Source organism: Paroedura picta, chromosome 4 (assembly GCF_049243985.1).
Source record: "Paroedura picta isolate Pp20150507F chromosome 4, Ppicta_v3.0, whole genome shotgun sequence".
In the NCBI taxonomy this organism is placed as follows: domain Eukaryota; kingdom Metazoa; phylum Chordata; class Lepidosauria; order Squamata; family Gekkonidae; genus Paroedura; species Paroedura picta.
In genome coordinates, this window is record NC_135372.1 from 30,292,204 (window position 1) to 30,319,078 (window position 26,875).

The 26,875-nt window shown below is 49.3% G+C and overlaps 1 protein-coding gene across 3 annotated transcripts in view; it reads right to left on the reverse strand.

Annotated features, from left to right (window-relative positions):
- PIAS4 (protein inhibitor of activated STAT 4) overlaps positions 1–21,995 on the reverse strand; it is a 41,130-nt gene extending 19,135 nt beyond the window's left edge. Inside the window, exons 1-4 of one of the 3 annotated variants that reach the window (XM_077332199.1) lie at positions 21,015–21,080; positions 11,808–12,261; positions 1,680–1,764; positions 602–643 (exon numbers count right to left, since the gene is read on the reverse strand). In XM_077332199.1, coding sequence (XP_077188314.1) covers positions 602–643; positions 1,680–1,764; positions 11,808–12,261; positions 21,015–21,065 — 632 coding nt within the window. In that variant the 5' untranslated portion in view covers positions 21,066–21,080. Of the gene's footprint in view, positions 1–601; positions 644–1,679; positions 1,765–11,807; positions 12,262–21,014; positions 21,081–21,835 lie in introns of those variants that run through there. The other 2 variants (XM_077332197.1, XM_077332200.1) reach the window with 2 other exon arrangements.
- Positions 21,996–26,875: the final 4,880 nt, after the last annotated feature.

Sequence of the window (26,875 nt, forward strand, 5' to 3'; positions counted from 1 at the left end):
GCTATGATTCTATGAGCCTGTGATTCTATGAACAGCTCTGAGAGAACTGGGACTGGCCCAAGGTCACCAAGCTGGCTACGTGTAGAGGAAGAGTGGGGAATCAAACCCAGTTCTCCGGACTAGAGGCTGGCACTTTTTATCCCCCACTGACTTCAACACAGTTGAAAGGAAGTTTCTCTCTGATGGGGTCCATGTGTGTGACCTGGCAATAATTCAGTAGCTGAGGTAAGGAGTGAGCGCTACTGAAAAGCATTGTGGGTGATAATGCCCACAACCGTCCTTTCTCATGGCCAAGCGGATCAACAGAATAGGTCATCCTCCCACAGCCTTGCCTGGAAGCCTGCACTTTCAACTGCACCCGAGCCCTGGAATGCTGCATGCCCAGGATTTTCAGTCCTCTGTCACTGTCCACTATGGGAGGGAAGAAGGCCCTTTTGTGACAAAGTCTGGAGGCCTCAATTCAGGGCAATTGTTTTGCAGCCGAGCTTTCATGCTTGTCAGCTGAGGATCTCTTCCAACATCGCTGTCGCGGCTCTGCTAATCTCCGCCTCCCGCCCACAGGGGCCCCGTCTCCAGGGTTTTAATTAGCACTTGGGCTTACCTGAGGACAACCTGGACCGATTTCACACCTGGCTGCAAGTCCCTGCCAAAGGGAGGGGGGGGGGAAACAAAACAGAAATACAACACAGATAAACATTCAGTTTACACAGAGGAAAGAGGAACAGTCATCACAAACCGAACTGAAGGCTGGGATTTTTAAAGCAAACTTAAAAAGAGAACTTCTCTTAACACTTGAGGGAGAAAAAAGGGTATGCGTTTGCTTAGCACTTTGCTCCCCTTCCTTTTAATCCTGCAAAGGGCGTTGCTTAAACCCGGCTTACAGATTAGAGAACTGAAGGTGGAGGGAACCAACTGGGCGTGTGTTGGGTTCTGGGGTGTGTGTATGTGTGTGTAAAGTTTTACGTTTTACATTCTGTAATTCAAATCAGCCTTGTGAGGTTGGGTGCTTATTCCTGTTTTAGGAATTGGGAGAACTTTACTCTGCTCTGGTTCAGCCTCACTTGGAGTCCTGTGTTCAGTTTTGGACACCCCAGTTGAAGAGGGATGTAGACAAACTAGAGCGTTGTCCAGAGGAGGGCAACAAAGAGGTTCCTGACAGAGCGATTTCTCAGTGGAACAGGCTTCCTCGGGAGGTGGTGGGTTCCCCATCTTTGGAAATTTTTAAGCAGAGGCTGGATAGCTAGCGGACGAAGAGGCTGATTCTGTGAAGGCTCAAGGGGGTGGCAGGTTACAGTCGATGAGCGATTGGGATGTGAGTGTCCTGAATAGTGCTGGAATAGGGTTGGACTAGATGACCCATGAGGTCCCTTCCAACTCTATGATTCTAACTGAGGACTGAAGCTGCAGCCTATCTGTGGTTTTCCCAAACCACACTGACAACTGCCACCCATCAGCTGCAACCCCAAACCAACTTCCCCTGTTTTGATGCTCTACACTTTATGGACATAGAACGGCAAGTGATAATCCGACAGCATGGGAGCCCCCTCCTCCCGCTGCCGCCCTAGGAGATGCCACAGGTCACTCCCCACCCCCTCCATGCACAAAGGGGCCTTTTCTCCCTAGCAAATAGGAAGGGAAGAGGGAGAGCCCAGGGGCAGCACGGAACCCCAGCCAAGTACCTGGAAGTTCGGATCAGTTCCACTTGCCTCGGCGTCAGCGCAAAGACACACGGACTCTCCTGAAGCTTCTCGTTATTCTGCGGGACTGGAGACAAGGAAGAAAGGGGAGGGGAGGGGAGACAGACGGCCTTGAGGAAAGTGGAAAGAGCAGAGAAGCCTCCCCCAGCTCTGAGCAACAGAGGTGGGTCACAACTCATGCTGCGGCTGCGCAAAAGGGCCAAAGGGCTAGCCCAGGGGTAGTCAAACTGCGAATGCTGGCAGGGGTTCATGGGAACTGTAGTCCATGGACATCTGGAGGGCCGCAGTTTGACTACCCCTGGGCTAGCCAGCCAGCAAACCAGGTTAGGTGGCCAGGAGCTTTCTTTGCAGCCCTTTGCGTTTCCTGCCACTCTCCACGGGGCTGGTTTGCAACACGGAGCAGAGCCGTGCTGCCACACAGAGCGACTGCAGGCCTGATCTGCTTGTTGCGTGTACATTTTGCTTTAGAAACACACACACCCTTGTGTGTTGCATCCCACCAGTCTAGTGCTGCCGCTTGCATTAGAGCAGGGGTCTTCAACCCCCGGTCCGCGGCCCGGTAGTGGGCCGCTAAGGCCATGGTACTGGGCCGGCAGCGGCCGTGGCTGCCTCTCCCCCCCCGCAGCGAGAGGGGGGGGAAGAGGCACGCGCGGCCACTGGCACGCCAGCGACGCAAACGTGCACGTGCGGAGTCGCCGCACATGCGTGTTTGCGCCCCTGCTGGCGAATACGCGCACGTGCGGCTGTTCTGCGCATGCGCGTTAGCGCCACCTAGTGGCAAAAACCTGCATGTGCGGCAACTGCTCCAGATGTCCATGGACTACAATTCCCATGAGAATTGTAGTCCATGGACATCTGGAGGACCACAGGTTGACTACCCCTGCCTTACAGGCTATAATAGATCAAAAAAAAATTAGCATTCTCCAATATTTACAGAATCTGAATACCATATTGGTATTGGGACTTGGGAATATTGGGAAATACCTGATATTGGGGTTCAATATACCTGAATCCGAAAAATAATGAGCTTTTTGGCACACCTCTAATTGCAGGCACATCTCTAAACTGCATAACAGACAATTTCATCATGGCATTTCCCCCAAAGAAAATTAGAACAGATAGCATTGGCTGAGGAAGAGGGCAGGAACAGACACAGAAGAGCTTCAAGGACAGTCGGGACATAGGGGTGAGGACCCCCTTCTGTGCCACAGACCATATCAGAAGTTCCCTGTTCATCCTTTCCCCAGAACAAATAAATGTATCTGTCTTAATCCAGTGGCCCCCTTAAGAGCAACAATTTTTTATTCAAGGTATGCAATTTTGTGCGCACGCATACTTGTCATGGAATGTCACTGTCTTTGGTTTATTTTTCCTTCCCCGTAGAGCATTTTAACCACCCACCAAGTCACTTTAGAACAAAAAACAACACCCAAGGCATCCATAGTACGAACGGTTCAGCTTAGGTTGGGAAGTTTCGACAAGGCTAAAGTCACGGAAAAGAAGAAGAGTTGGTTCTTATATGCCGCTTTTCTCTATCTGGAGGTTCAAAGCACCTTACAGTCGCCTTCCCTTTCCTCTCCCCAAAACAGACACCCTATGAGGAAGGTGAGGCTGAGAGAGCCCTGAGATTACTGAAGAAGAAGAGTTGGTTCTTATATGCCGCTTTTCTCTGCCCGAAGGAGTCTTAAAGCGGCTTACAGTCACCTTCCCTTTCCTCTCCCCACAACAGACACTCTGTGAGGCAGGTGAGGCTGAGAGAGCTCTGATATTACTGCTCAATCAGAACAGCAATATCAGTGGTGAGCCCAAGGTCACCCAGCTGTCTGCATGTGGGGGAGTGCAGAATCGAACCCGGCTTGCCAGATTAGAAGTCCGCACTCCTAACCACTACACCAAACTGGTTCTCATACAGCCTATGACGCCCCGGTTCTTTTAAGTTCTTGGCACTTTTGCCTTTTGAAGGCGTTAAAAGGCCTGGGATCAAACCATCAATGCAAACCATCAATGCAACATTTCACCCGCAGTCCTGAGTTCTGGCTTGCAGCAGATGTCTTGCAACTAGCGGTGGCTCTTTCCACTTGTGCCAGAAAAAGTCTCACTCCATCAAGAAAAACAGCTCCTTGCACTAGACTGGAGGGAAGCACCACCGCTACTGGAACAGATCCAAGAGATCCAATTGTGTTTCTTAAAAAACTACAGCAGCAGTGGGCAAGATCTCTTCCAAGGACTGTTGCTTTCAGATGGGGGTTGGACTAGATGACCCTGGTGGTCCCTTCCACCTCTGATTCTATGGTGAACGATGCACTCCAGGTGCTGCCACTGCACCCCACTCTGGCGACACCCTCTGGTTCTTTCTGCAATACCACAGGTATGACAGCGCTTCGCCAAGCAATGCCAGAAGGTCTCTGCCGAAGTCCTTACAAAAGGATTTAAGAGAAGCCATGCTGGATCGGGTCAAACGGCCCATTCAGTACAACAGGGGTCGTCAACCTGTGGTCCTCGAGATGTTCATGGAATACAATTCCCATGAGCCCCCTGCCAGCTTTTGTAGTCCATGAACATCTGGAGGACCACAGGTTGACGACCCCTGAAGTACGACCCCAGCAGTACAACACTGCCATGTTCTTCACTGGCAGTCTTCAAGCAAAGGTTGGATACACACTTTTCTTGGATGCTTTAGGATGCTTAGGGCTGATCCTGCGTTGAGCAGGGGGTTGGACTAGATGGCCTGTATGGCCCCTTCCAACTCTATGATTCTATGAGTCGTGCAGTGGCCAAAACCCAAGTGCTATCAGGAGGGCTGTCAATGGGGCCAGACCTCCAGGAGCCCTCCCGTTGCCCCCCCTCCCCCCAGCACCAGGAGAGCACCACTTGAAAAGACATAGTGCTCTGTCTATGTCTTGGGGCTAAGAGCCACTGATGGACTTCTGCTCCAGATGTCTATACAGATTCCCTTGAAGCTGTCTATGTTTGTAGCTGCCGTCACTTCCTGCAGCAGTGAATTCCACATGTTAATGACTCTCTGAGTGAAGAAGGGCTTCCTTTGATCCGTTCCAGGCCTACTGCTCATTGATTTCACTGAGGGCCCATGAGTTTTTGTATTGGGAGGAAGAGAAAGAAGTACCTCTTCCTCTACCTTCCATGCATCATTTTAAATTGCTCTTTTCTGTACTCCAATACTCTTTTTTTTAAGGTTCAGTCTGAAATTCAGCGCTGATGGGAAGAGAACAAAAATTGAGACAATCATCAAAGCAGGAGTAAGACAGAGAAGCAAGATTATCTGATGGAGCCTGTGGGAAGATTTCGGAGAGTAAGGGGCAGGACTGGAGAAAAGCTTTGGATACCCAAGAGTAGCGGAAGGGCCAAGGATGTGGAGATAGATGCATGGGGACCGAGGACGGGGAAAAGAAGGGAATAAGAGGGCAAAACATCCTTAACACTATTTCGCTCCCTTATATATTTGGGAAACAGCCTCCTGGGAGGAGACTGTCCAGGGCCCTGTCCATTCAGGTCCACCATGATTGGCCCTCCTCCTCCAGCTCCCACCTTCCCTCCTTGCCTGCTAGAAGCCTTGTGGCTGCGGCCTCCATCGTCGCCTACTTGGAGAGAGGCAGCAACAGGGCTTTGCGGTCCGCAGATATGCTCCTGCTCGGAGGGAGCCAGAGCAGGGAGTTTGCAGCCTCCATGCGGGCCGCAAAGCCCTGTCACCGCCGGCTGGGGGGGCTTTCCACTCCCTTTAGCCCGCTTTGCAGGCCGCAGGGAGCCACAGCCACCCTCTCACGCCCTCCTGCCTGCCACCCCTTTCAAAGCCCATTTTTAAAACGGGCTTTGATACTAGTAACTCCATATAGGGCTCCTGAAGGAGCTGATCAGAGGAGAGCAGACAGGAAGACAGCCTAAGAAGTTAAGAAGGGGCACCCTTGATTTAAGAACTAAGTAGGAATCCTAAAGTCGGAAGGGACCTCCAGGGTCATCTAGTCCAACCCCCTGCAGAATGCAGGAAATTCACAACCACCTGCCCACCCACCCACAGTGACCCCAACTCCATGCCCAGATGATGCCCCCTTGGGGGGGGGAAACCAGAATCCCTGAAGAGTGCTTGTATCCGTGAAGTCGTGGAAACAAAACACTTTTTCAATATTTTTAACATTCTCCCTCCCCATCTGCTGCAGCACTGACGAACGTGGCGGGAGGGGGGGGGAGAATAAAACCAGCAGCCAGACTCAGCCAAAGGGATTTCAGATGCGAGGAAGGCAGCAGGCCGCTTCCCCTAGAACATCACAAGTACACAGGCACCCTGCCTGCACGCTCCGCGCTACTGTCCCAGCACAGCCTATATTTAAATACATTAATTATGGAGCGCCAAGTTCTTCAGGCAGCAGCCGGGTGCAACTTCCACGGGTGGCACTAATCGTCGGCTTGTCGTATCCGAACTTTCTCTGGCCACGGGGAGCGAGTACGGATCAGTTCCCGGAAGCGGCTTTTGGGGGAAGAGGCAGAAAAAGTGATGCTGGGGAGGGGCGGGAGGAGTGAAGGGGGGGCAGCACCCCCTAGAAGGGGTTGGGAGGAACAGAAATGGGGTCATTCCTGGCCATCATCACAAGGTAGGTTGTGTCAGAGGGCGATGGGCACAAATCTCCGCTGAGTGCCCTAAGGACCTTCTTCCTCAGTTGCCTGCCCTCACAGGAATAGAAGGACAGCCATCCCGTAGACCAAGGATTTCCAACTGGGGGAATGTTGACCATCAATGGTCTGCTGGAGCTCTGGAAAGGGTCTGTAGCCTTTCCCCTCCTGCCTTAATGGACTTGATCGCAAGCCAGGGAACTGGCCCCATCCACTGCTCCCCTTCCCTGCCTCCCAAGCATGAGTAAGATGTCTTGTCTGCACTTGGGAGTGGGCGGAGCCTGCACATCTACTCCCATCTTAAACTGTGTTCTGGTCTCTTCCCCAGCCACCCCCGTGCTCCTCAAGCCAGACTGTTAACCCGGGCAATGATGTCACTTCCAGTGACATGTCACTTCCGAGGACGTGGCAGGGAGGCGTGGCTAGTTGACATACTCCCGGGGCTACCTGAAAAATTATTTCACGGGCTCCTCCATAGTCAAAAGGATGAAAAAGGTTGCCCTAGACTGGAACAGTGGGTTGAGGCTGGGCCAGGAAGAGTGGCTCTCTCTCTGCACGGGAAATCTACTGGGACAGATACCCTCTGAAGCTACCTCATGGAGGGTTGACGGCTGTTGCATGCGGGGGTTGGGAGAGTGGGTATCCTGCAGATAGTGATTTTACCACCATCTGGGTTTTTGTTTTTGTTGTGGGTATTGTTTTTATGAGGTGTTTTTTAAATACTGCTATGAGTCACCCAGGCCCAAGAGTGGTGGTTAATCAGAAGTTGCGCTGCTTAAGTGCTTACGTACCATGGATGCCCTATCTACGGGCTTTTAAACGCTGAGAGTGGGCTTCTGGCTGGAGCCTGGTTACACCCTCTTGGCCGAACCTACATCACAAGGTGGTTATGAGGATTAACATGGGAGGAGAGTGCCGTAATGATGTAAACAAGTGAAGAAATAGTGCACGGAAAACTGCTTTTGCCCAAATTCTGCACGTTTCAGGGATGTGCAAAGCACAGAGTAGAGCAATGGCCAGGTTTGGAAAAGGCTCTTTCCCTGCCCGAGACCCTGAATAACAGAGGCCAGCCTGAGCAGACGACACGGGGTTTGGATGGACCCATGGGCCTGCACAGTCAACTGAAGATTTATCTCTAGCAGTAAAATGCTCCTCTAAAAACTAGAGTTGCTGTCCACGGTGCAGTCCTCACTGGTCTTTTAGGCAGCCCCAACAAATTCTGACCGTGGTGTGGGAAAAGTTGGGCACATGGCCCCTTGATTGGTTAGAAATCTTTGTTTTACAAAGTTTGGAAGGGGGAGTTTGCACACAACATCCCAGCTGTAACCTGAGCAATAACAGCTCCTTGATATCAAGGCCTTGTTACGAGGCAGCACCAACATTGCTGGGCGTCCCAGCCACGCATTATTAAAAATATTTATAAAACCACTTTTCTTCTAACCCCTTGGGATCTATGCAGAAGTCGTGGGCCAGATGGCAAAGTGAGCTTACCCCTAGAGCGTCTGGTGGGTGTTGACACACGAATGTGCTTTAAGCCCCAGGGACCCTTGTGGTAGCTGACCTGGAGAAACCACAAAGCCTCAAAATTTTATACAGGACTTAAAATCTCTAAAACAGAAACTTGGCTCCCATCAACCGCAGAGGATCCATTGCTCAGCCTGCTTGCCTGCCTGCCTGCCTGGTCTCCCAAGCTCTTTCCCTTCTGAACAATTCTCAGGTCTCATCAATCGCATGAACTCCCAGAATCTATTTGGTTGCTGGGCTCTGATCCCTCCAGAACGTTCCAGGCCCGTCTGTCTCATGCTCACCTGCAATGAGGGTTTTTGACCTTGTCATGCCACTCATTCATCTCAAGTTCTAGACTGCACACCTAAAGGTTATGCTCAAGAGTCCGCTTCTCGGCACCCACCCCGCTCTGGAGCAGGGAAGGAAGGGGCTGCGATCTGCTGCTGACCATGGGTTGAGAGAGGCCAAAGTCCAGTGCAGTGTGAAAAGATGATTCTTGTACTTCCTGGTTCTGCCCTTTAAGGGCTGGTAGCCATGACAGCTCAATAGAACTTCCACACTCACAGGCAGGATCCTTTATTGTGGCCTTGACACTTTGCAATCAGGCTTGTCCCTCCCTCCCTCCCTCCCTCCCTCCCTCCCCCACACCAATACGCTTCCTGAGGGGCTCGCTAGGGCAGGCGTGAGAGTCAGCTGCAGTCTCCAACGCTCACGCCTAAATTCACAGAAGCTCCTGCGTTCCTCAATGACGCCACCAAACCAAGACCCAGGCCAAAGGCCTTCAACCCCCTGCACTCCCCCCCCCCCAAAGCGCTCAAAGCGAGGACCTGAGATGCATCAAAAAAGAGCGATGCCCGAATCGCAACTGAAGTTTGCACAAGGCAGGCGGAAGCCTTTAGCAGTGCAGCGGCTGGCCACAGCCATTAATCAGAGGGCCATTTTTAAAAGCCGGCAGCCAGCCGCAATACCGCTGGAGGTGGGGAGGCGAGGCTCATGGAGGCAGAGGAAGCTAGGCCGGGAGGGCCGCCACTGGAGCCAATCTGGAAATCAAATGGCTCTCGCCCTCTGCAGTGCAGCCTGGCACATGCTGCCAAGGATTCCCATGATGCATTCTGGAGCCTAGCCTGGCCGGTTAGCTATTACAGCATCTGAGTGACCAGGGAGGGGCCTTAGGAAAAGGGCTGGCTTGGTTTGCCAAGCAAATTTCAATCCCCACCATCCCCAAGTGCAGGATTCTCAGGGGAGAAGCCTCGTCCACAGAACTTCCTCCGTGCCAGGTTCCTGTTAAAGATGCAGGAGGAGGTAGGAAAAGGCGGACAGGGGCATACAGACCTCCCTGCCACTCAGGAGATCCTGCCTCAGATGCCATTTTATGCAGAGGCAAGGGGAGCCTTGGCCAGAAGCCACAGGGCCCTCCCGAGAGCTCCCCCCGCTCTCGAGAGATCAAAACCATTTATTTTGGGCCGATGGCCAATGAGGTTGCTCACCCCGTCCGTTTCCAACCTCGCTACGTTTTTAAAACGGTTCAGCTCTGGGGAATCAACGTGCCACAAAGCGTTTCCCTGATCTCCTGGTTCCTTCCTCATTTCGATTCTGAAGCAGCAGCAGCAGCAACCGTTGTGCAAAGACATAAAAAAACCCCAAAAAAACGTGGCTTGGGTGCAGCTGACTGAGAGAGGGGCCGTTCTGGTGCCTACCATCAACTGTTGGGCCAGTGCAGGGAGGGGCCAGGAAGGCTTTTGAACCCTGGGGTGGATGCAAAAACCACACGCGCAAAAGCATCCCGGTTAGCGCAGACAGGAAAGGGGCAAGCCACTGCACAGTGCCAGGCGGGTGATCTGCTGGGACTCCTGGGGATGGGCAAACCCATCTGTTGAGTCACCCCAATAAAACCTCACAGCTCTTTTATCCTCATGTGCTGCAGTGCCAATGCCTTGTGGCAATCCTTGATGCTTCCAAAGACAACATGAGTGGTGGGGGTGGAAGAAGAACCTTCAAGGGTTCCGGAGGGCTTGCCCGACAGAGCTGTTCCGCCAGGAGGCCAGGAAACGAACATGAAGACAATGCTGGCCTCCCTCCTCAAAACACACCATCCAGCAGAAATGAAGCTCTCCCCCCTGCCTTTCACAAGGCCTTAACAGAGGTGGTCTAATAAGTTAATAATAATAGCATTTAATAATTTAACTTGGCGAGTTTAGTTGTTAACTGCTATTAATGCGGCTTCACTGCATGTACGTGCCTGTTGTTACTCGCCCTGAGCCAACCAAAAAAGGCGGGCTGTAAAAACAAAATTACTATTATTATAAGAAAAAAAAATCTAAGGATTTTTGTACCCTGCTTTTTATTACCCAAAGGAGTCTCAAGGTCACCATCCCAGTCACCGTTCCACCCTCTCCTCATAACAGACACCCTGTGAGGGAGGTGGGGCTGAGAGAACTCTGAGAGGCCCATGGTCACCCTTCTGGCTGAATGGGTTGGAGTGAGGAATCAAACCCGGTTTTCCAGATTAGAGGCCACCGTTCCTAACCACTACACCAAGCTGGAGATAACAACCCCCCACCCCCGCAACCTACGGAAAGAAAGCTTCATCGATTCCAAGAAGGTTTGCAGCCTGGAAAAACTGGTTTCAAATTCAGAAGCAACTCAAGAGACTAGTACGTCTAGGGCAGGGGTAGTCAAACTGCGGCCCTCCAGATGTCCATGGACTACAATTCCCAGGAGCCCCCTGCCAGCATTTGCTGGCAGGGGGCTCCTGGGAATTGTAGTCCATGGACATCTGGAGGGCCGCAGTTTGACTACCCCTGGTCTAGTGGGTTAATGTGTGAAAAATTATGTACCCCTCCTCCAAACCTTGTGCATCTCTACTGTGCTACTGGCTTGAATACAGCTGTTCTCTAGTTGAAAATGGTTACCCTCTGACGAAGGGTGCTTGCACTCGAAAGCTCACGCCTCGAATAAATCTTTGTTGGTCTTAAAGGTGCTACTGGATTCTGATTTCATTGTGCCTCTGAAACCAGTTTTGAAAAGAATAGTCAAGTACCAGACAAGCAAAGGCTGATGGCTTACCAGCCTTTCTCAACTTTTGTACCATTGAGAAACCCAAAGCATTCTTCAGGCTTCAAGAAACCCCAGAAGTGGCACAATACTGCCGAATGTAGTTGGGAAGCATCACTGTATACACACCCACCCGGGACCCCTCTCCTTCCTACCCCCTCCAGGCACATCATTGGCCATTTTGTGTGTGTGTGTGTGTGTGTGTGGGGTCAACATCTGTTCCACTTAATATTTCTGGTAAGAGCTTGGAGGAGGAGCATGGTCTCATGGCTTAAGTGCCACTCAGTGCTCAACATCCACTTAGGGCAGCTGTCCCGCCCTTGAGCACCTCCTCCTCCAACTGGCTTGCCTGTCTGTCCAGTAGCCAGCCAATCGCCTTCCGTCCCCCACCACTCCCTCCTTCCACTTCCCTCTGAGGCTGCAGATCCCTGCCGCGTGAGAGCTGCACCTGCCAGTGAGTTCCCTACCTGGGGGCCTCCAGCCCCTGGGCCCTTCGGGCTCCCCAGGATGGCACCTCACCCCAAGACGCCCAAGCCACCCAGCCTCGTCTGGGGACACACTGCCCTAATGGCTGCTTGCAGCCTTTCCATGTCCTGGGGCGAGGGAGAGGCCGTCCACAGTATTCTTCTATCCCCTCCCAATCTAGCACCCATTGTATCCCTGAATACAATGAGCTTGGTCCCTAGTGACCATGTATGGTCATATCACCCAATCCCATGCATTTGGGAAACCTTGGTCGATAAAGCTGGGCTTATCCTATTCAGACGACACCAGTTTGCCCACCGGGCAGTAAGACAAGCCCCATTCCCTCTCCCAGCTTGCCACAAGGGAGCTCTGCCAGCCAACAGCCCCTTGCTACCCCTGGAAAGGCACGACATCTGGATCTGTGAGAGACCATCCGCCACACACACACAGCCCCAAACTCACCAAGCTCAGTTGGCTTCAAAAGTTCATCCAGGACGGTGTAGAAGGGGAGCTTCACCAGCCGGACCTCTGGCTTCATGGATTTGAGAGGTAACCGTCCGAGTCCGTTTAAGTACTTCCCGTAGAGAGAGGGATAGTCAATGTTGGGGGTGGAAAGGGCAGTCCTGGGAACCGTGCTGCTGCGATCGTAGGAAGAGTGCAGGGAGAGGGCGTCGGGAGGAGGTCGGTGCGTCGGGGGCGGCTGCTGGTGCTGTTGGGGCGGCTGGCCCGGGGCGGCGCTTATGGCGTGGCGCGCCTCGTAGATCTCCTTGATCTTCTTGAACAGTTCCGGGCTACAGTCAAACTGGACCAGCTGCAAGGCCCGCGTGACCAGTTCGTGCTTGAGACCGCTCTTGCTCCGGCCCACCGATCCCAGCAACATCTGGAGGTCCGAGACTCGGAAGCTCATCACCATGTTCTGGGGAGGAGAGAAAAGGAGCAAGCTAACCGAGGGCCAAACAAGGAGAACGTTCCGCCAACGGATGAAATCCGGCTGCGACCTCCACGGCCAAAACGTCTTCTCCGACAGCACAGCGTTAAGCGAAGGCTCTTGCAAGATTGGCCAGGCCGGAAGTCTACATTTCCACCCTAGATATCAGAAGCTGGGCTGCAGACTTACCTACTTGGGTTAAGAGGTTGAAAAAACTGTACTCAATGGGATAAGACATTGGTTTGAATAAGCTGGACTTTCTCAAAACACTTGGATTCAAGTAAGTGGGAAAAGGTCACTCCTGTCTACATTTTTTTTTGTCCCATTTCTTCTTAATTCTGGTTTCATACATACATGGTCGTTCCATGGATCCCCCCGTGAGGTTATATGTAAACCGCCCTGAGCTGTATGGAAGGGCCGTAGAAAAATCTAATAAATAAATAAAATATGATCTCACTTTTCTACAATTAAAACATTGAAGAGTAGCATGTGTGAAAAGGATCTAGGAGTCTTAGTAGACCATACATTGAACATGAGTCAGCAGTGTGACTCAGTGGCTAAGAAGGCAAATGGGATTTTGGGCTGTATCAAACGGAATGTCATGACCAGATCACGGGAGGTGATGGTACCGCTTTAGTCTGCTCTAGTTCGGCCTCACTTGGAGTCCTGTGTTCAGTTTTGGGCACCCCAATTGAAGAGGGATGATGACAAACTGGAACGTGTCCAGAGGAGGGCAACAAAGATGGTGAGGGTTTTGGAGACCAAGACTTATGAAGAAAGGATGGGGGAGCTTGGTCTGTTTAGCCTAGGGAGGAGATGACTGAGAGGGGATCTGATAACCATCTTCAAGTATTTAGAATGCTGCCATGTAGAGGATGGAGCAGAATTGTTCTCTCTTGCCCCAGAGGGATGGACCAGAACCAATGGGATGAAATTAATTCGAAAGAAATTCTGTCTAAACAAGCCGGAAGAAGTTCCTGACAGAGCGGTTTCTAAGTGGAACAGGCTTCCTTGGGAGGTGGTGGGTTCTCCATCTTTGGAGATTTTTAAACAGAGGCTAGATAGCCATCTGATGGAGAGGCTGATTTTGTGAAGTCAAAGGGGTGGCAGGTTACAGTAGATGAGCAATTGGGATGTGAGCGTCCTGCACAGTGCAGGGGGTTGGACTAGATGACCCATGAGGTCCCTTCCAACTCTATGATTCTATGATTAGAAAAAGATCAGATTTTGTTTTATACATTCTAGACATATGATTTATGATATTAAAATATTGTGTATGGGGGAAATTGTCGTTGCCCCTCTGGACAGGGACCCTGGACTTTCCTGGTGGTCTCTCCTCGAAGTACTAACTAGGGCTGACCCTGTTTCGCTTTTGGGATCTGACAAGACTGGGCCGGCCTGGGCAACTCCAACTCCTTTGGAGGAGTTGCACTGTAACAGAGTGCTGTTGAAAAACTCACTGAACTACAATTCCCAGACTTCTCAGTGCAATTAACGGGACACCGCAGTGGCTCAGTGGTCAAGCATCTCCTAGGCAGGCAGAAGGTCCCGGGCTCAATCCCTGGCAACTCTAGTTAAGCTAATCCAGTAGTAGGTGATGTGCAAGACCTCTGCCCAAGACCCTGGAGAGCTGCTGCCCGTCTGAGAAAGGCATGACTGATGGACCAAAAAGTATGATCCATTGTTTATTTATCGTATGGCGAGGATAGTATTGTCAGGAGATGCAAGATCTGTCTGGCCTTGTTCAAGTCCTTGGAGGTCTCTCAGCTAAATACCAGCCAGGGTCATCCAGCTTAACTTCCGAGATCTGATGGGATTGGGCTGGCCTGGGCTATCCAAGTCAGGGCGTTATGAGCCACCAGAAGCCAGCTTCAGATTGTATTGTGCACACATGGCTAAATGTCTGAAAACGCCTTGAGCTGCCTTCCAACATGAACGCCTTTGACGTCAACAGAAGTCAGCCCAAACTCTGCATCACTGTGGTAGACTCACAGTGTTGTTAATGTTAATGCACCCGATTGCTGGGGGAGGATTTTTAATTTTAAGGGGCAATGGTGAGAAAAAGGAAGCATTGTTCTTTCCACCCAATAATCAAAAGCCGACTATGCCGATGCATCTATTTCCTTGCTTTAAGAGTGCTTTAAAAGTGGATGCAATCCAGTTCCCATTTCCCTCTCTGTTTCGGGAAATCTCCAAGCAGCACCTGAAACCCTGGAAACATCCACGGGTGTCCCAAGAACAAGGAAACAAGACAGATGCCTTCAGATCAGGTCAAGAAAGTGTCCAAGTATTCATGGGGAAGTTGATGCTCCTATCTTTGACCTCCCCAACCCACCCTGTAGTACTTAAAAACATGAGATTCTCGCCTAGACGTTTGATTTTGGTACCCAGTAACATGGAAGATTCTTATTGCCCTCTGAGATGGGTGCCAAACAGAGTTGGCCACTTTGGCATCGGAAGCAGCCATTCCCGCCTGAAGCAGCCAGCACGAGGGGAGGTGCAGGCGCTGGCACGCCAGTTGGGAAGAAACCAACTCAAAAAACCCAGAGTTTTGACACCACAGAGGGACTTCGGGATCCCAAGGGTAGAGCTGATAAGGCAATAAAGCATGCTAGGTTACTTTTTGAAAGCATTATTTATGCCATCTTTCCAACCAAGCAGGTTCCCAAGGCGGTGAATAGGAAAATGTAAAAACATTTGAACAATAAAAAACATTTAAGATCATTCAATATAAACACATAAGCCAACACCACCAGAATCAGGGAGGAAGACCAGTAATTGTTATTTAGGGGTATTCCAAATGAAACAAAAAAGCCTTCATCCACTGACGGAAGACACTGATAGAGGGAAAGAGAGCGACTTCCCTGGGGAGGGACTTCCAACTTTTGGTGCCTCAACTGAAAACGCCCTTTCTTGGGTTGCCATCTGGTCTATCTAGTCTACCTGAGACCAAATGTGACCTCAGCCCACCCCTAGAGGTGGAGCTCCTCCAACAGGCATTCGACTGAGGTTAATCTGACCTAGAAACATCTGGTGGTCCCTCTCAAATCATACCCTCCACAATCTGGTTTCTGATCTCCCTAGGGACTTTGTTACAGTTTTTCTATTGGAAATTGTTCAATTGTGCGGTAACCTGTTAAACTTATATTTACTGTTGGAATTTCTTATTGATATATTGTTGTTACTGTTATTAATGTATAACGTTCTATGTATCCCACGTAAACTGCCCTGGGCTGTATAGGAGGGCGTATAAAAACCCAAGAAGATAGACAGGCAGACAGACAGACAGACAGACAGACAGAGGCCAGCAATAAGTAGAGAGCCAGTTTGGTGTAGTAGTTAGGAGTGCAGACTTCTAATCTGGAGAGCCCGGTTTGAACCTGTGCTCCCCCACATGCAACCAGCTGGGTGACCTTGGGCACACCACAGCACTGAAAAAGCTGTTCTGATCGAGCAGGAATCTCAGGGCTCTCTCAGCCTCACGTCCTTCACAGGGTGTCTGTTGTGGGGAGAGGAAAGGGAAGGTGACCATAAGCCGTTTTGAGACTCCTTCGGGTAGAGAAAAGCGGCACAGAAGAACCAACTCTTCTTCGCCTACTTCAATCTGGGGAGACCACCACCAACACACTCTGCAGGGTGGGTGCAAGGACTAAGGAGACGTAACCTTTGAAACGAACATTCTATACAAAAGTGGTAGCACTGGAGTCTAAAGCAGCCTTTTTCAACCTTTTGATTGTGGAAAAACCCCGGAAATGTTTTGTAGACTCCAAGGAACTGCAGAAGTGGTGATGTGCCCCTTCAGAGAAGTGGGCACAGAAGTAAGATTCGGGAGTCACCTATGGTTTACTGTTTCCATTGTGACGGAAGAGACGAGGCCTGTAGAGCAACAAGGAATTGGGCTCCAATGATGTCTAGTGATGTCAACAGCCATCAGAACTCCGGGGGGAAACTGCAAATCCCCTGGGGAGCTCTAGTGTAACCCTGGTTGGGAATCCCTGGTTTGAAGATCTAAATTCAGCAAGGCGGAGAATCTGCCCCAACCCAGCCAAAGAAGGCCACTCCAGGGAGCTTGACAAAGACCCAAACATGGGTCACCACACCGCACAAACACCAGCTTGCGGCTCCCCTCACCTCAGGGATCCACGACCTATATGCAGCTCTTTAACACATAAAACGGAAATCCTCATGTGAAGTATATTGGATGTGTGGAGGCCAGAATACCAAGCCTGCAAAGTGAGCGGCAGGCAGAGATTTTGACAGAACCAAAGGGCTTCTTGGAGATGATTTCTGGAAAGGGAAACGATAAGAGGGGAACAGCAGCCGGCTGCAAAACAGGCACAAATTTCAGCCTATGTGCTCCTGCACGTGTGGGTTCTATACCGTGTGACGGCCTGTGGGTCATTCCCAAATCAAGCGCTTGCAGCAATCACTGTTTAGGCTGCAAAAGCCTTACTGCTAGTTCATCAACATGTTCGTTATCTGCGACATTAAACTGTAGCTATTATCACAAGCTGCCCGAGCCCGCCGTGGGGAGGGATGGTACAGAAATGCAGTCTGCTGAGCCCCTCGTGGCAACCACCAGACCACAAAGATGGCAGGGGAGAGGAGTTACCCTTGAATGCCCATAAGATGGAAAGCCACCTGCGAAAGGGCGTCTTTTGAAACAGAGTGCTGATGAATGAGCTCTCCTCTGAAGGAAGGTGGATAGGTCTGTTTCGCTAGTTTGCTAATGTATTTTCACAGATAGAACACAAAGCACACGCACCCTTACGTGCATTCCAGTGTCAGTATGCCACGGTTTGTGCCCAAAACGCTGGTTACTCTCCCAGAAGTCCTTAACAAATCACACTTGTCACCTAGGCCTTATTTGTTGCCTTGATAGGGAGGCTAAGCAGCTTCCACTGCCATCCTTATGGCCAGGCAGTTGTGAGGGTGGGCTCAGCATATGGAATTTCTAAGCATCCCTCCGAGCTAATTCTGGCTTTCCTTCACTTAATGAAGTGGCTGCTATAGAGGACCCCATTGGATGTCCTGGGTCTGCAGGGAGTAGAAGAAGAGTTGGTTTTTATACCCCGCTTTTCTCTACCAGGAGTCTCAAAGCAGCTTAAAATCGCCTTTCCTTCCTCTCCCCACAACAAACATCCTGTGAGGTAGGTGGGGTTGAGAGAGCTCTGATATTACTGCTCTGTAAGAATAGCCCTAAGATAACTGTGACTGACCCAAGGTTACCCAACTGGCTGCATGTGGAGAAGTGGGGAATCAAACCCAGCTTGCCAGATTAGTACTCATCCAGAAACAACTCCCCTCCCCCCTCCCCACTCTGGGGTCATAGACCAATGCTTGGCTTGGAAACTCCCAACATGCTGCACCCTTTTGGAACCCCTGGACGTGGACCCCATGGTCCAATCATTGTGAAATTTGGAAGGGGGGGCAGGGAAGAGCCTACCAACGCTATCCTGAAAGTTTGGAGGTTATAACTGGAACCCGCCCCCCCAGACCTCGGGAAAGGCAGGAATGCCAGAATTCCCATTAAAGTCAATGGTGCCATTGAATTTAATGGGCGCAGAAGCCAAATCGGTCCAGATCGGGCTTCCAGTGCACAAGCCTACTTACTACCCTTCCCAGAAATACTCACAAGCACAAGTTTGGGGACTCCTGATATGGAGAATCAATATACCAGGGAAGAGGCTGTGGGCCAGTGGCAGAATATTGAACCTCCCGGGTTCAATCCCTGCCTACTACTTGATTCTGGGGATGCAGAGCCATTGGCAGTCAATGCCCCCCTTAATCGACCCAAGGTCTGATTCAGCATAAGGCCACTTCTTGTGCTAACAGAGCCGCGAAGGTAGTCGGCGGTCGATCCAATTCGAGCACAGTTTTAAAAACATGTCTTTTGTATAAATATGATGGTGCTAAAATGTTGGAGTGTTTCTCAAAAGCCGCCTCTGCTTTTGTCTAATAAAAAAAGAAAAATCAAGTCGCACCTTCGCTGCTTGCAAAGTTTGACAGTCCCCTGGAGATACCTAACCACTGAAACCGTTTCCTAAAAATCTCACCAATACTTCACAGTTGCCTGTATGCGGGCGCGCACACGAACACCAAGCTCAGAATAGCACAGGAATACAGGCAGGAGCCACGTATACCAAAATAAAAAAAGAAGAGCTGGTTTTTGTACTCCGCTGTTCACCACCCAAAGAGTCTCAAAGCGGCTTAAAATCACCTTTCCCCTCCTCTCTTCACAACAGACACCTTGTGATGTAGGTGAAGCTTTGACATGCCTGAGGTCACCCAGTTGGCTGGACATGGAGGAGAAGTGGTCAATCAATCCCCGTTCTCCAGACGATAGGGCACTACACCTTAACCACTACACCATGCAAGGATAGAGGAGGAAACAGCTGCTAGTATGCTTTAAACAAGACTGGCCTAGCATGCAAGGCTGATGAGAAATTTAGAATGTGTGTAGTTTTAAGGAACATGAACTTTCACTTTCAACAGTGGACCATTAGTGGGTACAAAGTGCTGCCAAGTTGCAGCCAACTTACAGCAAACTTGGAAGGTATTCATGCAATCGTAAAGTTGGAAGGGATCTCATGGGCCATCTAGTCCAACCCCCTGCACTATGCAGGACACTCACAACCCTATTGCTCATCCACTGTAACCTGCCACCCCCTTGAACCTTCACAGAATCAGCCTCTCTGTCAGATGGCTATCCAGCCTTGTTCAAAGATTTCCAAAGATGGAGAACCCACTACCTCCCGAGGAAGCCTGTTCCACTGAGGAACTGCTCTAACTGCCAGGAACTTCTTCCGGATGTTTAGACAGAATTTCTTTTGAATTAATTTCATCCCATTGGTTCTGGTCCGTCCCTCTGGGGCAAGAGAGAACAATTCTGCTCCATCCTCTACACAGCAGCCTTTTAAATACTTGAAGATGGTTATCAGATCCCCTCTCAGTCATCTCCTCTCCCGGCTAAACAGACCAAGCCCCCCCCCCCCAACCTTTCCTCATACATCTTGGGATTCAAGGTACAAAGTGTCCCAAGGTGGTTTGCCATGATCTGCCCCTACGTAGCATCCCTGGAATTCTTTTATGGCTCCTCATCCAAGTACTAACCAGGGCTGGCCCTGCTCAGATTATGATATTTTATTAGATTGGGCTAGCCTGAGAAACCCAGGTTGGGGCAGTCAAACATTAAGGGAGGGGGTGGTGGTAAAAAGGGACTCATCAGGGATTGTTCAGTTTCTCTTTTCTATGGGGCATCCCTCATGTGGGTCTGTAGCATGAATGCATAGCCCGACCAGACCAAAAACCCAACAGGAGACATCCAGGGTTTGCCTCTTAAACAGCACAAAAAAAGAAAGCCCCCTCCCCAGTTCTTTACCCCAGATATCTGAATATTTAGTGACCTTTGATAGACTTATCCTCCCTGACAGTGTATACACGAAGAGAGGATTTGGGGTAGGGTTTCTACCCAAGATCTGCTCTAGTCATTACAGCACCATGTGTATTCGCCTGTATTCCTTTGGACATAAAATACCAATTTGACAGTACTTGGCACTGAATCTCCCTCTTGATTGCACACATTCCAAACCAAAAGGTCTGTTATAAACCGACAGCTGTCCTTGACCCAGGTTCTCTGTAGGCACAATGTAGACTTGGCTCTAGAACTTGGCCTCTAAGGTGAGAGAGCCTGGTGTATTTTGTGTGGGGAATGGAAAACCAGTCCTATTTTACAAAGGAAATGGATCCTCTTGATTGGAAGTATTTCACATACTGTCTCCAGTATCTTTGATAAGGTAGGGCAGGTTTACAACTGCCCCATCTGCAGGTGGGGGGGAGGGGCGGGTGTTTGTCACCTATAGCAGCTGACCTAAGTCAGTGACTTCAAGATCTGAAGCGGCCACTACATAAAGAATCACCATGCCGTGTTACAAGAGTACCACTTACATTACCTTGAGGCAAGCATTGTAACAGCCCTGCAAGGAAGACTACTAGCATTTTCACAATATTACTGCAATGGGGTTGCAGAAAGGCTGGCTGTAACTTGCTGAAGACCATCTAGCGGGCCCTAGGGATACAATTTTTGTTTAATAACACAACCATTGGATTTGTCAAAAAAGTTACAACTGAAACACTAACAATCCAAGCCATTTGTTGTTGTTGTTAGTTGCAAAGTCGTGTCCGACCCATCCTGACCCAATGGACAATGATCCTCCAGGCCTTCCTGTCCTCTACCATTCCCCGGAGTCCATTTAAGCTTGCAAGTTGATTTAAGCTCGCAGTCCATTTAAGCTCCAAGCCATATACACGTGTTATTTGTTTATTTGATCTCTGGGCCGCTCTTCCCTGCACAGCAGGGTTCTGCTACTTGTTTTCGTTAAGAAAAGTTGACCAACTGGCCAATGTAAGTCTAGTATGCAGATGATGAACAAGGAAAGCATTGGGAAATATACATATATATACACAAACACATTCCTCACAATCAGATGATCCTGGACTGTACAGATAACTCCTTGCCAGTTTTCCAAGTTTTGACATTTAAACATTTAGAGCAAAACAGAAGTTAAGCCTTATTATTTGAACCCAGACAGACATGCTCAACATTTTAACTAGGGGGCTCCACAATTGACAGCACAATAATCAACACAAAAATTCAGCCCTGTTCCCACCTGGAAATAAAACCAATGCAAGCAACACTGATGATAAATCTTATTTGAAAGACATGCCATACAGCTTTCTACCTTTTGCTCGTGGAAACACCACGCTGATCTGTCATGAAAAAATAAACACATTGGTTTCAACTTCAGTGCAAACCTTCTTTGTTGTCAACTTGAAAACCAATTCATCATCATCGTGCCAAATATAAAGGACGATGTGCACCTTGCAGAGGAGAAGTTGGAGACAGAGACAGACACCCCCGGCCGAAATTTAAGGAAATAAAAGGAGTCAGTGACAAGCCTGACGAAACGGTAAACACAGCAACACATCTGAATGGACCTTCCAAAGAGCAGACGTGACAGATGAAATGGGAATGAGATACCTTGGTGGGGGAAGGAGGGGCAGATTGCAGACACCCTTAGGAACAGGGAGGGGCATTTAATCCAGACAAAAGTATTATATTATTTGAAAGATCTAATAAAAGAGGGGGGAACTCCTCTTCCTTGTGGAGAGATGCTCCTAAAAGTGAGCCGCAGTTAATAGAGAAGGTGGCTGTGATGCATGAGGATAATAAATCCATGACAGATCTCATGAGGAGGGGGGGCCAAGAGATAGGAGCAGGGGAAATGAGGAAGGGGCTAAAGTCACTCTTGCTTCAGGCAGGGGCTGCTAAGAGACTCAGAGAAAGGGGGGACCATTCAGGGCCGGGGGGGGGCCTCGCACCCACAACTGGGGTCAGGGGGCGGGGCCTGAGGCAACAGGGAGGGGGCGCTCTCCCTTTGGCCACGCCCCCTAGCCTCAGGTAAGCAGGGACCCCCTTCCCACACAAACCGGGGAGCCCCATTCCCCCCCTCGAGGGCGCAACGGGACGCCGCTTCCCTCTCCCTTCCTGCCTTTCACTCACTCACTTTCGCCTCCACCAGCTCCGCCGCCATCTTGGCTTCCAGCGTCCAACGCGCCGGGGACAGGTGGAGGAAGGGAGGGGGAAGGAAAGAAGCCGAGCCGCCACCATCACGTGACAGGCGGCGGGGTGGAGCCTCGCAGGCGGACCCGGCAGCCAATCGAGAAGGGAAACCGTGGGCGCACGCGCCGCGCGTGGGCGGGCCCGAAGAGGCCCCGCGACGCATGCGTGCCGCGGCGGGAGGAGTTGTCGCGAGGGGGAGGAGGGAAAGGAACGCATGCGCAGAAAGCGGATGAAGCGATCCAGCTTTGGTTTCCCTCCCGACTGGCGACTAAAAAAGGCGACGCCTGCACAGAATAGCGAAGAGGCTCCCAGGCCGGAGTGAGAAAGGGCGACGCGTGCGCATTGAGAGGCAGAGTCCTTCGCCGACATCTTTGACTGCGCTCCTCTAGCTCCCGGCCGCCTCCCTTCTAGCCCTTAAAGGGACACGAACGTAAAGTGCGGGGAATGGGGAGATTGGTTTAAGGCAGTGGCTCTCAACCTTCCTAATGCCGCAACCCTTTAATACAGCTCCTCATGTTGTGGTGACCCCAAATCATAACATTATGCAAGTGTTCTCTCACAGAAATTAAACCGAATCTGACCAATGGCCTGAAGATTCCCACTGTCATGATGGTAGTTTAAGGTGGCCAGATTGTCCCACTTTTGGAGGGACATCTGGGGGCACCTGGCAAATTGTACTTATGTTGAAATTTAAAAATATATATATTACAATACTATTTTTGCATTCTATGCATTCTATGAAAGTTTTTGTTGCTCCACATAGACCAAAATTTTAATCAACCCCCCCTCCCCCCAGTCAATGGTGTCCTACTTTACCAATGTTAAAATCTGGTTACTTTATGGTAGTTCGTAGTCTGACGAAGAGTGCTTGCACTTGAAAGCTCACACCTTGAATAAATCTTTGTTGGTCTTAAATGCGGTACTGGACTCTGATTTTGTTTATGATTCTATATAAACTGTTTTTTCCCCCCGAGGGTTTCTCAGTTCAGGTCTGCCTCTTCTCCCACCATGCTGATCTCATTCCACTGCTCCAGACAGACCAACGATCTATCTCGATCTACCCTGCAAGGCTGTTGTGTGGATGGCGCCCCCTCCCCCCAAGCCAAGCTGCTTGCCCTGCTGCGACCCTTGTGAAAGGGTCATTCAACCCCCAAAGGGGTCCCGACCCCCAGGTTGAGAACCACTGGTTTAAGTGATATTTGGGAGAAGGCTTCATTTAAACCTTAATTGACTCATTCTGTCTGGAAACTTTGAGAAGTATGGAAGTTTCAATGTAAATCGTCCTGAGCCACAAGGGAGGGCGGTATATAAATTTAATTGATTAATTATATTAATTAATTGAATATGCCTTAAAAAATGCTCCATGACATTTCTCCTCTTAAACCAATGCAAACCAAACCCTTTGGGATTGATTTTTTGACAAGGGGGCCCTAGTCAGTTGTATCTTTCACCCAATACCGTTGATTGGTTCAAGACAAATGACACCCCCTGCACAGGGATATCATCTTTTGGCTTGGAGATTCCTGGCGATTTTTTTTTGGGGGGGGAGCCTGGGGCTGATGGGTTTGGGGGACGGAAGAGACCTCTATGGGGTTTAATACCATGAAGTCCACCTTCCAAAGTATTGATCTACCTGGCGACTAGTTGTAATATTGGACGATCTCCAGCCATTGCCTAGAGCAGGCTCTCTCAACCAGGGTTTCGTGAAACCCTGGAGTTTCTTGATGGCCCGGGAAGGGTTTCCTGAATGGGTGGGAGTTAATTGCATATTAATTGCAAGGATGGACTTGGAGGGGGTCGGAAGGGAAAAGGCCCTGAACGGGCATGTATACAGCTATGCTTCCCAACGACATTCTGCAAGATCATTTTCTCAAAGCCTAAATAATGTCTCAGGGGTTTCTCAATGTTAAAAAAGTAGAGAAAGGCTGGCCTAGAGACTGCCAACCTTATGTTATCTGTGCATATTTTGGTGAGTAGGTTTATAGAACCTCAGTTTTCAGAAGCAGCCTACCTGTGCAATAGTAGTTGCTGGGAGATGGCAAACTACTAAGGTTGCCAACTCTGGGCTGGAACATTCCTAGAGATTTGACGGTGACGTTTGAGGAAAGTACAGTTTTAGGCAGGAAGCGGCCTCTGCAGATATATGATGTCTTAGAATCTACCTGCTGAAGTTGCTGTTTCCTGCGGAGGAACTTAGTAGAAACTGATGAAAAGAAAGAATCGATTTTTAGACTGTATATGTTAACTTTGTAGAAAATGCAAACTCTGGAAAAAAACTGCAGTATGTGAGGTGTAATTTTAAGGTTATGCAAACATACAAGTTATGTATTGTCAAATACCAGCTTTATGCTTATCGTCTTCAGATAGCAGTTCTGTAATGTGTAATATGTAGTGTTTCGCTTTTCTTCCTCTCCAAAGAAAAATTTATATTAAAAAAATGCATCTTAACCATCATAATCTTGGTCAACCTTACAGGAGCATTGTCAGAAGCCCTTTGCACTTTCACATGAAGTAAATAATGCAGTTTTGATACTCTTGAGTGATCATTTGCACGTGGGGAGAGGAATGGGATGGCGTCTGTAAGCCGCTTTGAGCCTCTTTCGGGGAGGGAAAAGCGGCATATAAGAACCAGCTCTTCTTCTTCTTCTTCTTCTTCTTCTTCGCCATTTCACACAGTAACATCCGGTTGTAAAGTACATTGAAAGTGCTTTATTTAGTGTGTGTGAAAGCACAGTATATGATGAAGTGGCTCAAGCAGAGCCGTCTGAAGCTCAACCCCACAACTCCCACAATTCTGCAGGGACTGGAAGAGGGAGCTCCTCCTCTGGGCATTTGATTGAGGACCCAACAACATCTGTGGGTCCCCTCCCTCCAGACCTGAATGAATCTGACCTCCCTTGTCGTTCTGTTAAAGTTTTGCCACTATCAAAATTGTTCTTCAATTGAACCAGTTGTAATATTATGTTAATCTAATAACCACTGCTGAAATTGTTACCGATGTTATGTTATGACTGTTATTTATATCTACGATGTTCTATGTAATTCCCACAAGACGTTCCATGTAAACTGCCCTGAGCCGTACGGGAGGGGGTATAAAAAATCTAAGAAATAAAATAAATAGAATTCTATTTCTTATTCCACTCACAGCTGACGTGTTATTTCTCCCTACCTGGTCCCCAAACAAAACCCCAGCCTTTCTCAACTTGGGAATGTTCAGCCTGGAGAAAAGGAGGTTGATAGCCCTCTTTAAGTATTTGAAAGGTTGTCATTTGGAGGAGGGCAGGATGCTGTGCCCATTGGCCGCAGAGGAAAGGACACGCAGTAATGGGTTTAAACTACAAGTACAACGATATAGGCTAGATATCAGGAAAAAAATTTCACAGTCAGAGTAGTTCAGCAGTGGAATAGGCTGCCTAAGGAGGTGGTGAGCTCCCCCTCACTGGCAGTCTTCAAGCAAAGGTTGGATACACACTTTTCTTGGATGCTTTAGGATGCTTAGGGCTGATCCTGCGTTGAGCAGGGGGTTGGACTAGATGGCCTGTATGGCCCCTTCCAACTCTATGATTCTATGATTCTATGATTCTAACTCCTGTACCATTGAGAAACCCCTGAAATATTGTTCAGGCTTCGAAAACCCCCAGAAGTGGTGCAATTGTGCAGAATATGGTTGGGAAGTAGAGTTGTGTACATCCCATCAGAGGCCCTTCCCCTTCCTGCCCCCTCCAGGTCCATCACTGGCCATTTGGGGATGGGGGATGGGGCAGGTGGATATGACCATATATGGATATATATATATGGTCATAAGGTAAAGGTAAAGGTATCCCCTGTGCAAGCAGTGGGTCATGTCTGACCCTTGGGGTGATGCCCTCCAGCGTTTTTATGGCAGACTCAATACGGGGTGGTTTGCCAGGGCCTTCCCCAGTCATTACCGTTTACCCCCCAGCAAGCTGGGTACTCATTTTACCGACCTCGGAAGGATGGAAGGCTGAGTCAACCTTGAGCCGGCTGCTGGGATTGAACTCCCAGCCTCATGGGCAGAGCTTCAGACTGCATGTCTGCTGCCTTACCACTCTGCACCACAAGAGGCTCTCTATATATGGTCATATCGCCCGATAAATGTTTAACAAATTTAACACATTTAAAATTTTAAAATATATTAAAAATTAATTAACTCTTATCTATTTGGGAAGCCCTTCCAGGGCTATTAAGAAACCCCAGGGTTTCACAAAACCTTGGCTGAGAAAGCCTGTAATACCCTGTGCGCTGGCCTATAGCAAATTGCTCACTGAGACATTTAAATAAGGAAAGTATAATTGAGCTGTTAAACAACAACTAATTAGACAAAACGCTTTGCCAGTAAAAAGTGACCTTTTTTTCTTTTTAAAGAAAAAAAAATCCTAAATAAGCAATCAAGCAAACAAACAAATTTGACAATTAAGTACACAGCAAAGCAGCAATTAACTAGGCTGCAAACTAGCCAAGCAATTAAGCCATTTCAGTCATGAATCATAAAACAATTTGTTGATTTAATTGCCAGGTTAATTTATTAATGACTCGTTAGACAATTATTAAAACAACTCAAGCTTTTAAGAGGTAGCATTGCCCTGTGTTTCAGCTCTCCATGGAGCCTCTTGGCAAGCTCTGGAAGGGTGGAGGGAGGGGTTCAGTGGTGGAGCTCCCACTTGGCAAATGGAAGGGGCCTGGCTTTGTTTGCTTTGGGCAAACAAAAAGAAACAGTGTAATGGCACCCCAAAAATCTCAAGTCTCCTGTGCAATGGCGATTTTAATCTTCTTGATTAATATATAAACAATATCAGCATAGGAAAAAAATCATGTCGTCAACTAGTATGGCGGAAAGCAAAATAAGAAAATGAATAAGCCGTTCTGTAGCCGTTATGGGCTACAGAAGTCCTTCCCCAGTTTTGGACATGATGAGATCTTCCTACTAGCAACATGGGTCTGTGTTGAGATCAAAGTCAT